The sequence below is a fragment of the Peromyscus californicus genome, unplaced genomic scaffold (genome assembly GCF_007827085.1).
Source record: "Peromyscus californicus insignis strain IS unplaced genomic scaffold, ASM782708v3 Scaffold_2__1_contigs__length_46816999, whole genome shotgun sequence".
NCBI classification, from domain to species: Eukaryota; Metazoa; Chordata; class Mammalia; order Rodentia; family Cricetidae; genus Peromyscus; species Peromyscus californicus.
In genome coordinates this window covers 20,915,996-20,932,042 of record NW_026294540.1, presented here as the reverse complement: position 1 = coordinate 20,932,042, position 16,047 = coordinate 20,915,996, and the positions used below count along the sequence as shown (strand labels likewise).

The 16,047-nt window shown below is 45.8% G+C and overlaps 1 protein-coding gene and 1 non-coding gene across 3 annotated transcripts in view; one reads left to right on the top strand and one right to left on the bottom strand.

The window, feature by feature from the left end:
* The window catches only part of Caln1 (calneuron 1), a 425,484-nt gene that overhangs the window by 173,164 nt on the left and 236,273 nt on the right, over nt 1-16,047 (bottom strand). For both annotated transcript variants that reach the window (XM_052755582.1, XM_052755583.1), the window contains exon 4: nt 8,843-8,955. In XM_052755582.1, the coding sequence (XP_052611542.1) occupies nt 8,843-8,955 (113 nt within the window). The remainder of the gene's footprint in view (nt 1-8,842; nt 8,956-16,047) is intronic.
* Nucleotides 6,151-6,227, top strand: Trnav-uac (transfer RNA valine (anticodon UAC)). Its single transcript has one exon. It is a non-coding gene; the product is annotated as a tRNA-Val (tRNA).

Here is a 16,047-nt window from a genome sequence, read left to right as displayed (position 1 = left end):
CACACACACACACACACATACACACACACCACATACACTGTGTCATACATACACCTACATAAAAAATATTAATCAATTAGTTGAAAAAAAAAACTCTTGGGTGAGAAGGGCTCATGGGTGGAAACCCCTTAAGAAGCCCCAAAAGTTACACTTAAAATGTGATAAATAAGGAATAATTCAAATTATCACACTAGAAGGAAGCTAAGATTTCGACACGACAGTAAATAAGGCTGGCTATTCCATCGCAAATGCCAGGCTCCTTAAACATCTTCACACTCAGAGCCTCTCTGTTTTGATCAAGCTCCATCACCCGTAGGCTGCAGACACCAGGCTCCCTGGTTTTTCAGTGTTGATGTCCTGGGGTGTAGGATCAGTAAATTTGCCTTCTAACGAGTCCCAAGTGATGATGCTACTGCTGCTGACGCGCTCAGAACAACACGGTGGGAAACCGTGTCAGCTCAGACACCTCCCGCTTCCATATTTCACACGTAGGAAAATTACTTTGGGCACTCAGGAGCTCGCTGTCAGTCTAACAGGCGTGGTGATGGACACTGATGCTGAGAGATACTCAGGCACCATCAGAGGAAGAAGGGGAGAGCTACTGTGTGGATCCAGGACTCCGAGAGAGTGGCAAGTTGACACAATATTAGAGGAGAAACATCCAGCTGGTGCCAGATGTGATGAGTGGAAGATGTTCAGGGAAGAGCTAAGTTAATTTTAAAAAGAAAAAAAAAAAATGAAGCCACGATGGTAGCTCAACTCCTGTCAACTCAGCCACTCAAAAAGCTGAGAAGAAGTATGCCAAGTTTGAATCCAGTCTAGGGTGCAAAGGGAGTTCAAGGTCAGTTGTAGCAAATTAGTGAGACACTACTCAAACAAAAAAACAGAGTTAGGGGTGTAGCTCAGTGTTGGAGTGCTCACCCAGCATGTGTGAAATCCTGGGTTCAATCCCTAGCAACCGCCTCCACCCCCACCACCACCACCACACATACAGAGACAGACAGAGACAGAGAGAAAAAGAAGGAGGGAAGGAGGACAGAGGAAGAGAAGAGACAAAGGAAGGGAAGGACGGAGGTGGGGAGGGAGAAAGGAGGAAGAGAGAGAAGAGGAAAGAGAAGGAAAGAAGGAATATCTCAAAAATAAATGTTCTGATATTTTCTAAGCCTTAGCCCCATGCACCAAAACCTCACAGAAATGAACACACTTGTCATTCCACACAACTATTTTCCCTGCAGTCTTCCTCACAGCGAGCCTCATGCAGGTAACCTCTAGTCTTACACACTAAAAAAAAAAAAAAAAAACCATAGCTATTAATAGGCACGGCTAGCTGGAGTCTGCGTCTTCTATAACTTTCCTCTCAATTATGGAAGTAACATATGCCCACTGTTGAAATTTTAGAAAACACCTCCACCCTCCCACCACACAGAATGTCGCTGTCAACATCTTAGCCCATCTCCATTCAGCTCTTAAAGGCATAGCAGATTTTCCATGATAATGCACACCTGCAGCTATGTAGAGTTTTATTACGCATCGTGAACATGGAGCATCGAGAACCCTCATTTGCCTATGAGTCAAAAGCTCCAATCCAAGTTACCACCTATGTCTACCATGGCTACAAAGACAGTGTCTAACATTCCAGGCAGCATCAAGGCCAGGACTTGGGAATGATTTTTTTTTGGTAGAACTTTAAAAAAAGATTTAATTCTAATTGTGCGTATGGGGGGGCGGTGTATGTGCACATGTGAGTGCAGTGCCCATGGAGTCCAGAAGAGGGTGCTAAATCCCCTGCAAATGGAGTTACAGGCAGTGTGAGCTGCCCAGCACGGGGACTAGAAACTAAACTATAGGTTCTTTTTATACTCTCTTAACCATGGAGCCATCCCCCACCCCCCTGCCCAGTGTGTTTGGATTACCACAGAGACCATGAGTCCAGAACTTAAGCAGAAATGGAAAGATAGGGAAGGAGTAGAGGAGAAACAAGATACAGCCATAATTAGGGGTGGAGGGATAGAAGCCAAATCTGTAAAGATCCTTGGGGAGCAGCTATAGGTGCTGTATGATTCTCCCACAGATAGGGAGGAGTGGGTAGCTGAGAGAGGCCCTGAGCAGTCCTGTGGTTAGGTATTCAGGCACAGAACATGCCAGTTTGGTAAGCAGTCTTGTTTGAGCCCACTATCTGGGGATGGTGAGCTGTGCATGTATGGGAGGGGGGTCAGAGGTCATTCTTAACTGTCATTCCTCAGATACTTTCTACCTTTCTTTCTTCAAACAGTCTCTCCCACTGACCAAGAGCTCATCAAGTAGGCTAGACTGGCTGGCCAGTAGGACCCCAGGGATCTACCTGTCTCTGCCTCCCAGGCTGGGGTTACTAATTGCCATGCCAATTTGTATTTTAAACATGGGTTCTGGGGATCGAACCTCATGCTGATATAGCAAACGCCTTACTGACAGAGTCATCTTCCCAGCCTCCAACCTGTGCACTTTCATGCTAGGATATTGACTTTGTCTTGGATATGGCACAAGTCTGTATGACAAGCTAGACATGATCACAATGTAAGAATTGAATATGAACCCCCCACCCCACCCCACTGAGCATATGTTGAATGCTCAGTACCGCGTTGATGATGCTATTTTGGGAGGATCTGGAAAATTAGGTCCCTTGAGGATTATATCCTTGAAGGTACATTAACACTGGCCACTTCCTGCCTCACGTGAGGATTACAGGTGTGTACCAGTATGCCTGGGTTTTTATGTGGCGCTGGGGATGGAACTCAGGACTGTGTGCATGTTAGGCTAGCTTGCTACCAGCAAAGCCACATTTCCAGGGCCCCCTTTCAACAGTTTCAGTCACACAAACAGCTCTCTCCTAACTCAGTGTGGAAGCCCTGGCTCCTTTTCCTCAGAAAGAAAATATACAAAGAGGGGTGGCTGTGTGACCATTAGAGTCAAGAGTGCTGTTTAATCTGCTGAGATCCTTGTTATTACCCTTCTGATGGTTTGTAGTCCACACACTTGTAGAAAATCCCAGCACAGTTCCAGAGGTCAAGAAGGAGATCATGTGGAAGGCTTCTTGTAACAAATGAGCGCATGTAGACACTCAACAGCAAATAGCTCTCTCCTCCCCAACCTAAATCTCTATGAGACATTCTAGAATACAGCTGGGGTCCTGATGTGTGGTACAAAGAACTGGTGTCATAAGGGAGTGCTGAGGACTACCCTTCTCGGTGGTCACCAAGCAAATAGCATTGTTTGGTAGCAATCTCCATCCTGGAGGGACACCTCTTAACAGGCAGGAAGCAAAGGAAGCTTACAAGGCTCAGAAAGTTCCTGAGATTTACAAGATTCACAAGGCCTCCCTCCCTAGGGTTATATAAACAGTAATAGTTGCTGGAGAGAGGAGCCTCTTTACTCAGCCTTCAAGTTCTGAATGGAGCACCAGGCATGTAGCTTTTTTGAGTTTTTATCCATGCTAGAGTGGGTTTTCCAGTAACACAGGGAGTTGTCCATGCTCCTATAAATAACTCCTCACCCACAAGACTTTAAATAACCCCAGTAAGCTCATTAGTTTGCTCAGTTGACTTTTCTCTATCATTGGTTTCCTTTCTGGGGTTAAGTAGTCATTTGCTCATGCCTCTCCAAGAATGTTGAGCAGGAAGGTCATCCTACAGTCCTGGTCCAAATCTTTTCAGCCCCTCCCCCTCTTCCTTTCTGTCACTCCAAGGCATCAAGCCCCAAGGCCAACTTCAAACAGAATTTCACATTTCCTCCCCCATAATAACCCTACAATAGCATCAAATACACCGAAATTTGATACATGGAAGGAGCAGACTATAGTAAAGCTTCCAAAGTTCTCAGCTGAGCATTGGTGGTAGGTGCCTATAAGTCTCATGCTGGAGGCTGAGGCAGGAGGATCAGGGTTGGAGGCCAACTCAGGATACATTGTCACAAAAAGAAAACAGAAGTTCTGGCAGGGGAGAGAGCTCAGTTGATAAAGGAGGACCTGAATTCCACCCCCAGGACCCTTCCACGGATCCAGGTGTGATAGCAGATGCTTGTAAAAATCCCAGCACTGAAGAAGCAGAGATGGGGAAATCTCTGGGACTCACGGGCCCAGCTAGCCTATGGTGATTTACAAGCCCGTGAGAGACCCTGTCTCAAGAGGCAGTGGCGGGTGGGGGACGGGGTGGGGTGGCTTAAGACAACACCTGAGGTTGTCTTTGAGCTTCTACGATGCACATGGGCATACACACATACCAAAGGCTTTCAAGTTATAACTTACTATCTAAGAGGGTGCTGAACTGGATACCATGGAATCTGAGCCTCACACCCAGGCACAGAATACCCTGTTTGGACCAGACCATCTAGACCATGACTTGCAGGCTATATCCTTTAAGAAGGAAACTGTAGGTACAGCTAGTTACATTCCAATGTCACCAATCCAATTCCCTGCACAAATGCAGCAGGTCATAATTTTAGGACTGGTACCAAGCGATAAATAGTTTTTTTTTTTTTCAAAATCACATTTGATTTTATTTTACCCTTGGCAATGTAGGCTAGAACTCCAGGAAGGTAGGAGCATCAGAAAAAGATTTAATTAGGAAGATGAGCTCAGTGCTTAGCAAGATTTCTTGTCTGTGATGTAGAGAAGAAGAGCCTCCCCATCTTTGGGTTTTCTCTAAGGGAGGAGGAATTTGAAGCTTGAGAAAAAGCAAGGTTTGTGGAAGCAGTATCAGATCAGGAGCGGAGGCTTGGGCTGGAGAGATCACTTAGTCAGTAAGTGCTTCCTTAGCAAGCAGGGGGGCCCGAGTTCAATTCCCAGCAGTCACGTTGCATGGTAAAACCTGGGCAGGCGTGTGCTTGTGATCCAGGTGTGGGGGAGGCAGGGACAGGTGCATCCCTGAGGCTTTTTAGCCAAGTGGCCTAGCCTAGTTGATAAAGCCCAATGAGAGACTCTGTCATTAACCAAAGGAGCCAGATCCTGGGGAACAATACTTGAAGCTGGGCTTCCAGCCTCCTCTTTCTTATACTACCAACCACTGCCACAGACTAAATAGATATATTCATGCACACAGCCTTCTCTTAACACCCCCTCTCCACGCAGCCACCCAAGCATGGAGGGCTGTGAGCATCTCTCCATACAGGGATGGCTGCTGCGGGTGTTTCACACAGTTTTCTCATGCTGTTTCTCAGTGATCAGGCAGTGGAACATGGCTGCTGGGAACTGAGGAATGTTCCTCTGCTTGTTTGCTAGTTGGGGAAGTAACTGTGGGAGAGGTGTGCATACGAGAACACACACACACACACACACACACACACACGAAGTCTTAAAGTCCCCATGCCTTCTGCACTGCACTCTCTTTGATCCTTGGCTTTCAGCGAGGCCAATGGCATGTCAGGATGCTCAAGTGCCAGTATGGAGAGGCCCTTACGGTGGAGACCTGAGAAGAGGTTGCCAGCCGGGGCAACAAGGTAGCCGAAAGCACATCCGCGAGCCTCAGCCAAGCCTTCTCATGACCACAGCAGGCATTTTGACAGCAGCTCCCTGAGAGATCCAGAGCCAGAGCACCCAGCTGGGCCACTCTCAAATTCATGATCTACTGAAACTGTGTGACTTGCCAAATATTCATTGTCATTTTTCAGCTCCCCTATTAGGATGCCATGTGAGGAGTCACAGCTGAATCCAAGTACCTTTGCTCCTGTGAGAACTGGATGCTGGCTCTGATTGAAAGCCTTGCCAGTCTCTTAGCATGGAGTCCTTCCTAGGGTACTATGCCCTCCTGCTGCTAGCATCCCCTCCTGGAATACCAGAGGCAGAAACCTGCCTTTGCTGTTCCTCTTTCTTATACTACCAACCACTGCCACAGACTAAATAGATACATTCATGCACACAGCCTTCTCTTAACACCCCCTCTCCCCGCAGCCACCCAAGCATGGAGGGCTGTGAGCATCTCTCCAGACAGGGATGGCTGCTGCGGGTGTTTCACACAGTTTTCTCATGCTGTTTCTCAGTGATCAGGCAGTGGAACATGGCTGCTGGGAACTGAGGAATGTTCCTCTGCTTGTGTGCTAGTTGGGGGAGTAACTGTGGGAGAGGAGAGACATAGTCCCAAGCCTTGGCATGCCAGAACTCATTTAAATATTATAAAGGGGGGTGGGGCGGTGGCTCAGTTGGTAAAGTGCTTGCCTTACAAGCAGGAGGACCTGGGTTTGATCCCCAGACTCCACCACACACACAAAACAAAACAAACAAAAAATAGTGTATAGTGTCCTGAATTTATAATCTGAGCAACTGGGAGAGGCTGAAATGGGTCCCAAGAGCTTGCTGACCAGTGAGGCTAGCTGAATCAGTGAATTTCAGGCCAGTGAGAGACCCTGCTTCAAAAAACAAAGGTGGACCCTGATTCTACAAAGGTAGAAGGACACATATGTTCACTCACACTCGCACACATGCAGTCACACAAAATACATAAAAATAAATCATCTCAGATGCAACTTCCCCCATTGGCTCACTTTGCTGCACCCCATCTTATCACCCCAGAGGAGGGAGACCTACAGTATAATAAAACCCATCGAGAATCTGTGATCATAACAGAATGACAGAACTATGCTAAAGAGAGTCAGTATCATGTGAGAAAAAAAAGCTGCCTGATCCTAGAGATGCCATACTGTGAAGAATCTGGAGAATTGGGGCCTCCGTGTAAGATACGGATCTGATACCCACAATTTATTCCTTCGTCTGAGATGGGACCAGGAAGAAAGCATAGAGCTCAGGATGCCCTGTGGCATCTTCCTAGGTTAGGGTGGACCATGAGAGTTGAGCATGGGATAGAAAGAAATAATGGAACTGAAGGAAAAGTGTACAAGGTGGGAACAACTTGGCCTTTCCGAGTCAGTCTGGATGAGCTGAAAGATGGCATTATGGTGTGAATCTGACATGTCTCCCACAGGGTCATGGTTTGAATTCTTTGAGAAGATACATCACAAGAGTAAGGGCCTTGGGGGAATGTGATACCCATCCCCTTCCTGTTTTGCTCTCTGCTTCCTGTCCACTGTAAAGGGAGTGAACATCTCTCCTGCGCCAGGTGCTTCCACTGCTATGATGTCCTGTCCAGATACACAGAGCCACGTGACCATCTGAATCCTCTGAGACGGTGAGCCAAAATGAGTCTTTTTTCCTCCAAATTGTTCCTGTCATCTATTTTGGCACAGCCAAATGAAAGGTATTTATACACCCATTGGCTATATGCTAGATGAGTACCAGGATAAGAAGAGAGATGAGAAAAAGGATTGCTAATCCATCTTAGGAAAATATATTTACCGGGGGGGGGGGGGGGGGGACTCTTAAGAAATCAAAGAAATACTGTGTTTTGATGGTACTTGTATTTTTTCTTAATTTACTTTTTCCTGGCTTTTATATTTTTCTTTTTGTTTGCTATTATTTAGGCTTGGTTTCTGGTTTTGTGAGAAGGGTCTCACCCTGCAAACTTTGTAGCCCAGGCTGGCTTCAAATTCATAGCAATCCTCCTACTTAAGTCTCCTCTCGGTATGCACCACCCTGCCCAACTTCAATGGCGTTTTAGAAACCTAAAAAGAAAATCAATTCAATTGAACTTCACGACTTATCGGGCTTGCATTTTAAAAGCAAAGATTAATAACCCATTCCCCCAATTCCATAACCATGAAATAACAGTCGCGTTTTAAAATAGAGAAGCGATGTAGAAGTGATTTAGTGGCACTCTAATAATTAGAATATAGGCATCAGTAATCTCCAACAAGAATTTGCAAGACAGAAATGGCTGTAAATTGACAGCATTGGAAGCAGGTCCTTAAATAAGACTTTTGAGTCATATGAAGCGCACCTGTAGTGATGGGATCTAACACAAGCAACTAGGCACCCTGTCAGTGGGCAATCTCCTGGGAGTGTCAGGTTTGGGCTAGCAGTTACTCAGGCTAAGCTCACCTGCATGCAAGTGTGTATGCGCGTGCGTGCATGCACTCGCGTGTGTACACACACACACACTTGCTCTAGCTCTCTCCCCCACTGCTCTCTTCTCTCTCCTCACAGCTGCTGTGGAAGAAATGAAAGCCACCATTGCTGTGACTAGGCAGTCCTCACAGTCCAGAGGGAGTTTACCTGCTTCCAATGCTGTCAATTGACCACACACCCTAACCAATCAGACACAACAGTAACCATATCCCCTATGACGGACGCACAGTCCCTAGGGGGATCAACTCCTGCCACGGAGGACAGACACAAATCTGAGTGCCAGCATGGACTCCATGAGCCCTCAGCAACTACATGGCATAGGACACTGCCTCTCTCCCTAAAACCTCTGGGAGGAAACAGTCACTCTGTCTCATGGAACTGAATTCTCCTCAGAACTTGTCTCATGCCTGTTTGCCTATGGCATTAATAACTCTCCCAATAATCTCTTACCTAAAAAGATATCCTGCCTCACTATCTCTTGTGAACACCTAAACTGAGAACTTTCAGGGGTTTAGCTCCAAGTAAGAATTTTTATAGATAATATCAAGGTCCCCTTTTCAAGGTCCCCAGGACAAATCCCTTCATAAGCTGGTTATGGAAGAATTTCACTCCCACAAACGCAAACTCTCCGCTCCAAGGAAAAGATGTGAGGAGACAGTTCACTTCTCCAAATCCTCACTGAGTATAGTGTGGACTTAAACTGAGACATCCGATTCAAAGAACACCCATCTCTCACTCCAGTCCAAGAGAGTTCACTTCAGTCTGAATAGACACTCAAGACTTCAGAGTCAAAGTTAGTTCACCCTAGAAAACACGTAACTGCCAGACTCAATCTTATATGAACATCTCACTTACCTGCCAGAAGATGCTGTCTATCGTATTTCCAAGGAAACCATCACGACCTTCTGATGACACCAGCTTGGGCCCAAGAATTGTCATGAATTCATCAAAATCCACCTGCCCATCTCCTGCAACGAGAAAAGAAGTCTGAGTGAAAAAGTACCGTAAATGTGATCAGCAGCCATGCAGTAAACAACTCCATGTTTTTCTCCTTGGCATGACCTAAATAAAGAATTCTCAATTACATCACCAGCTCTTCTTAACACTGTTCTGTTTTTTGGTGTTTTTTTTTTTTTTCCTAGTACTGGGTATTGAAGCCAGGTGCCCAAGCACCCTAGACAGGTGCTCTACCACTGAGCCACACCCCAGCCCCGCACTGGGGGGTTCTAGGCAGGTGCACTACCACTGAGCCACACCTCCAGCCCCTCACTGGAGGATTCTAGGTAGGTGCTCTACCACTGAGCCACACCCCTGCCCCTCACTGGGGGATTCTAGGCAGGTGCTCTACCACTGAGCCACAACCCCAACCCCTCACTGGGGGATTCTAGGCAGGTGCTCTACCACTGAGCCACACCCCAGCCCCTCACTGGGGAGTTCTAGGCAGGTGCTCTACCACTGAACCACACTCCCAACCCCTCACTGGAGGATTCTAGGCAGGTGCTCTACCACTGAGCCACTCCCCAGCCCCTCACCAAAGGATTCTAAATAGTCACTCTATAGCTGATCCACACCCCAACTCTAGCCCCTCACCTAGGATTCTGTGCAAGTGCTCTATCATTGAGCAGCATTCCTAACCTTTTTTTTTTTTTTGCTTTTTGTTTAGAGACATGGCCTTTAACTCGCAATGCTCCTGCCTCGCCACATGAATAACAGGCCTACACTACCAAGGCCCACTTTGTTTTAAAACATCAACATATCGCAAGAAAGTGGCAATACTTAGTATATCTAATAATATACATTTCTACTCCTCTTTTGAAAAAAAAAACAACCTGTAATTTTTTTTTTATTGTTGGTTGTCTCATGTAATATAGCTGAGGACTGGCTCAGACTTGTAATGGAGCTGAGAAAGGCATTAACTTCTGATCATCCCATCCCATTCCCCAAGTGTTAGGACCACATGTGTGTATGCCATCATGTTCAGTTTATTCCATGTGAGGGACAGACCCATGGCTTTGTGCATGCTACCAAAGAACTCTATTGACTGAGCTACATTCCCCAACCCTACCACAGGTCTTGATTACATCATTTCCTCTTGTCCCTAACTCAATTTTGTGTTGCTTTATTCATACATACAAAACACTCATTCACTTGTGTACACACACACACACACACACACACACACACACACACACACACACTTAGCTGTGTAGCATCTAAGCTTGTGTAAGCATGCTCTTTGATTTTCACAGCGTAATGAAATTCTTGATGAGACATTTCTCAGTGCCCTTCCCCATCATTAAGCAATTCATGACTGTATTCTATCTAAATGCCCACCCAGCACCTCCCACGTATCATGACCACACCTCCCATCTGCTCTTCCTCTGTACCTCAAATTATTCAGCTGTATTTGACAGAAGTCACAATTCCGTCTTTGTACTCACACATCAACATGGTCGTTATCTCTAAACAGTTTAACTCCTTAAATACCTGTTGCAGTTCTTTCGCATTTCTCCAATAGATAATTCCCTTTCTACCAAGTTCACTGGGATAATGCTTCCAAGAACCAACACTTGCATTTGGGACTATGGAATCACACAGCTGCCTCTGTGGTGATATTTTATTTGTGTTGAAATGTGATATTATATTTGTATGTTAATAAATAAAGTTGCCTGGAGATCAGAGCTTAAATAGCCATAAAACAGAAGTCAGGCAGTGGTAGCACACACCCTTAATCCAATTATATGGCAGGCAGAGTCTCTGTGTGGTCAAGGACACAGCCAAATGTGGTGACACGAACCTTTAATCCCAGTACCAACCATAGAGACCTGGAGATCTATATAGACAGGCAGTGATGAGGAAGTCATGTGGCTGGGCTTAGAGCCAATGAGGAGGCAGAACAGGAAGGCAATAAAAACATGGGTTAGATAGGAAGAAGCTCTCTCGGTGGAAGCTACTGCTGGTGGTAAACTAAAGCTAGTCGTGGATATTGCTCTGATCTCTTTGGCTATTACCCCTGTATTTGGCTCTGTGTTTCTTATTTAATAAGACTGTTTAGAAATTCATTTACAAGCCTCTATACCACCTTCCATATAGTTTGGAGATTACTCCCCCCCCAAGCAAATTCAATACTGCTCTACAAACTTCAGTGATATTTTGACCTAAAACTAAGAAAAAACACCTCAACATAACCAATGTTTAATCCTGCTTCTCTCTCTTATATCCTTACCATCCCCACCTTTGCATAAAAAGCAATGTGTTGTTTCTCACAGTTCTAGGTACCTACTACTATGTCCCCTGGGGGATTGTCTTTCCCCATGGTCTACCTGGGGAACACCACCTTGTTCTCAGAGGAGCAGCTGCAATGCTCAGTTCTTGTTTCACTGGGCTCCAGTCATAGTTTGCATGACTACCACGGAACTGATTTAAGTAGGGTAAGAGACCAAATCCATTGAACAACTATTTCCTCTGAAATTAAACATTCCCTCCTAGAGGGAAACTCATTAAGACCAGGGGAAGTCAACAAAACTTACAAGGCACAGAAAGCCCCTAGAACTTACAAGACTCAAAAGATCCCTCTCAATGTTAGATAACCAGTTACTATGCGGGGTTAGGGCATGTTTCCAAACTGCTCACCAAGTGCAGGGAGCTCATGAGATGAAACTTTTATGAGTCATCACCCATGCTGGGTAGACTTTCAGGGGTACAGCTGCCTTTGAGTCACCCATGCTCCTGTAAGTAATCCCGATAGACTCACTGGCTCACGAAAGTAGACTATAGGGGAACTGTTTCTTTGGCTTGTCATCTGTTCTCTATTTGGGATGCATAGACATCTGTTCATGTGTCACCAGGAAAAGTCACCCAACAAGGCTTGAGACATCTATGTATAGCAATTGCCAGAACAGGTATTCAGTATGTGCTTGTAGAATGTGATGGCCCTTGGTTGTTTTTCCTTTGTTCAGCTAAACATCACTAGGGTTTTTTTTCATGCTAGAGCTGATGCTAACCAAAAGATGCTGTCAAGTCAACTTCATAGGCCAAAGTGAACCCTCAGGGCAATGAGTGACCCTCAGCAAGTCATCAATGTTTAAACTGCCAATGCTACCAACAGTCCTCCACATCCTTACTTTAGCTCCAGTCAGTGAACGCTACAAGGTAGTGTGCCAAAATTCAGACCCAGAGATTAATCTATTCCCGGGATATCTGTGCATTCAAAGAGCACTCATTCAAAACCTAGGCCCAAAGGCCAAGTGGGTGTCATCGTCAAGATGTCAATAACTCAGTACAGTTTGTCCAGGAACACATTTCCTCATAGATGAAACTTCTGGGAGGGTCGGGGAGCTGTGGCAAGCCGGCGGGAAAGGGAAGATTAACCCACCAAATGAGGCGGGGCAGTCAATGAACTGCAGAGTGGAAATCAATTTTTCTCTCACCATTTGACAAGATAAAGGGAGCTGGAACTTCACCCTGGCTGGCACGTTAAGAATGTGCATATAAACAAACGAATTCACATGAGCCATTCAGATTAGCAAGTACTTCTAAATAGAAAACTCACTGACGCTGACTGAGACACAGAAAGGATGCCTTCTGATGCATTCCTGGTGTATTTGCTCCCGGGGCATAAATAGGGTCTATCAAGATAGGAAGAGAAGAAAGAAGAAAGGGGAGGAGGAATGGGAAGCTGAAGAAGAAGGGGAAGGAGGAGGAGGAAGAAAGGGGAAGATGGAAGTATGGTTAGGCAGGGAAAGAGGGAGGAGAAGGAGGAGGAAGATAAAAATTGGGAAGGAAAGGGAGATAGGTGAGAACAGAGAGGAGGAGGGGGAAGAAGAAGGAAGAGAAGTGGGAAGGAGAAGGAGTAAGAAGCACTGGGTTCCAACATTCCCTAAATATGTACTATAGACACAGCTCACAGTCACCGTCCTGGCTCATCCATGGTGAGCTCTGCAATTCATTACGTCTTTGAGATTCAGCTCAAGGACACAGGTCTCTTTGTGTGTCGAGCTCTTAAAATGTATCCAGCAGGCTGGACACTCACATCCCTGCTCCTGGTCTAGTGGACACTCTGCTCTCCCACTTGGGAGACTAGCAAGGGGGACTAGCTTGCTCATGCTTCTCAGCCTGGGGAAAGTAAAACTATGTTTGAAAAATCCACCTAACCTGTAAGAGAGGAAGGACCGCCTACTTCTCTACTTCCTGCAGAGGATCAGAGGAGCAAAGCACTGTGCATCTCAAGGATCCTCCAGGAGTTCTGGTCCCACTCACAACAGCACCAGGAAGCACGCACAAGTAGATGCTATTTTGAGTCAAAGGTACCATCAGAGCAAAGGCTGGCCAGCAGAAGTGATGCTTCTAAGATCTACCTTGGTCGGGGGGCGGGGGCAAGCAGCTCATTTATCACTAACAAATTGTGGTCTGTCTTGAGGAACTGGAGAGATGGCTTAGTAATTAAAGTGCTTACCTTACAAGCATGGAGAGTTGAGTTTGGGTTCCCAGAAAGCATGACAACCTGCCTATAATTCCAGCCTGGGAAGGTGAAGACAGGTGGTCCCCAGAGCAAGCTCAACACCCCCTTGCACTCCCTGACATGCAAGAACAGTACGTGTGTGTGTGCATGAGCATGCATGTGCATGCGCGCGTGTGTGCACACACACACAGTAATCTAAATGGCTGTCTCAAGGGCTGGGAAAGATGGTTTAGTGGTGAAGAGCATCCACTGTTCTTACGGAAGGCTTGAATTTTGAATTCAGCCAGCCCCAGCCAAATCAGGTGGCTCACCAACACCTGTGACTCCAGCTCCAGGGAATCTGATGCCCTCTTCTGGACTCTGAGAGCATCTCCAAGCACATGCACAAGCACACACACACACACACACACACACACACACACACACACACACACACACACACACACACACACACACAAATACACATAGTTGGAAAACAAAATAAATTCTTGAAATGAATAAAGTAACTCTTAACCATATAGGTTTTGCTAAATCATTTAAAAGAGTAATAATAAGAAACTGGAGATAGCTGTTTGGCATTTTCTGGATGCCCAGTATATGAGCATTACATAAATTTATTTTAACTCTAACACTATAAAGAATTCTCTGAATTCACATCTTACCAGTGGTAAGTTAGGCAAGAAGCGGTTAAAAGCAATGAGTGGGAAAAAATGCCCGAGAGATAGTACATGGCAGAGCAAGGGCTCAACTAGGAACCCCAGTATTTAACTCTGCAGGAGGCCACACCCCTCTGCATCAGAGACCCCAGCACACCCTCTTGATAAGGTTTATAATACTTTCAAGAATCTGAGAGTTATGTTTTCTTCTCTTAGGCCCAAGGAAAGGTTTTAATGAGAAATTGGGAAAGATGACCTTTGGGAATTTTAATGTAAATGGCCACTGTCTAAAAGCCACATGTTCCCAGATTGCCACTCTGCCTGCAGTGAGCAATCTTTAGTCATCCTCACAGATGGTCGGTTCCCAGAGGATCCAGGGCACTCACACACAACCTAGCACACAACTCCATTTTCTTCTACCCAAAAAAGAATTGGTCTGATAAACAAGTATAACCAGGACAAGGTCACCACAAACAGCCAGTATAGAGTGTACCCAAAGATAAGTGTGGAACAGTTCCTGGACCAGTTGCCCTTTGTGAAATGCAGACTGTTTCCATGCAGGTGTGTGCATATGTGTATGGTATATGTGCATGTGTATGTGCACGCATGTGTGTGGAGACCAGAGACTGACTTTGATGGCCGTCCTCAATTGATCTCCACCTTGTTTCTCTAAAACAGAATCTTTCCCCGAGCCTGGAGCTCCCCAATTCTGCTAGAATGCCTGGGATCCCCTCGTCTCTGCCTCCCCAGTGTCAGGATTACAGGTATATGCCATGGCTGTTTTTTTTTTACATTGGTGCTAAGGATTCAAACTCAGATCCTTGTATCGAGCTTTTTTCCAACAGAGCCATCTTTCCAAACTATGTGGGGGATTATTTATTTATTAGCATATATTATACAAAATAATAGGGTCACCCTGAGACTTTTCAGACACACATAACATGATTCTCTGCTGCCCTCCCCTCCTCTCCTGCTGGTCCAGTTTCTCTTCCCAAATAGTCTCCCTCTACTTTTATGCCTTATTCTAAAAATCTAGAGTCCACACATGAGAGGGCCAGGAATCTAGATTTAAAAAAATAATAATAAGGCATGCAAACAGATGTGAGACTATCTCAGTCCAGCTTATTCTGCCTTACAATGGATTCTTAATGGCAGTAGTTTTAAAAATTGCACGTGAGGGGGTCGGAGTGTGTGCACACGCATGTGTGGCAGTCAGTGGACAGCTGGCAGGGGTTAGTTCTCTCCTCCATCAGGCTTGGTGGCTGGCACCTTTACCCACTGAACCATCTCACCAGGCTGGTTGTGAAATCTCTTCCTGAGCGATGGTTTTATAGGAATCTTGACTAAGAAAGGAAACGCAGCAAGAATGGAACTCACTCCTTCCGAGCTGGGCCTCACTTTGGTAGCTTCCACTGATCTCGATCCACTTAGCAAGAGGTACAGGAAGCCTGCCCCACAGAGCACCACGTCTTCTGGACTCCTACTGCTCTGTGAGTCAAAGTAACGAACTTGAACTAGGGCAGGAAGCTGCGGGAGGCCAGGACTGTACAATGTTCATTAAGAACGGCCAGCTGAACATTCCAGGAAGATGGAAAATCATCATAAACTCACTGGGAAAAATTAAAGGAAAGGAAAGCAATAGACCGAAAAAGCTGGTGGGCATTGATGGGTAATGAGGTGACAATGTAAAAGAATGTGTAAAATGTGTGTCTGAGTATCCATTCAAATCCGTGAAATCCACCCAAGAGGGACAAATACACACAGTCCACATATTCTTATTCCAGGCTATAGAAGATTACAAGCCACTACATAGGCAGAAGCAAGTGAGGACCGTGGTGGATCCGTAAAATCATTGTATCGTACTTGATGCCTGAGGCTCCCCAGATGTCATCCTCAACAGTTTTCAGAAAGTCTTTGAAGGGGGAGGAGCCTAACATGCCGCA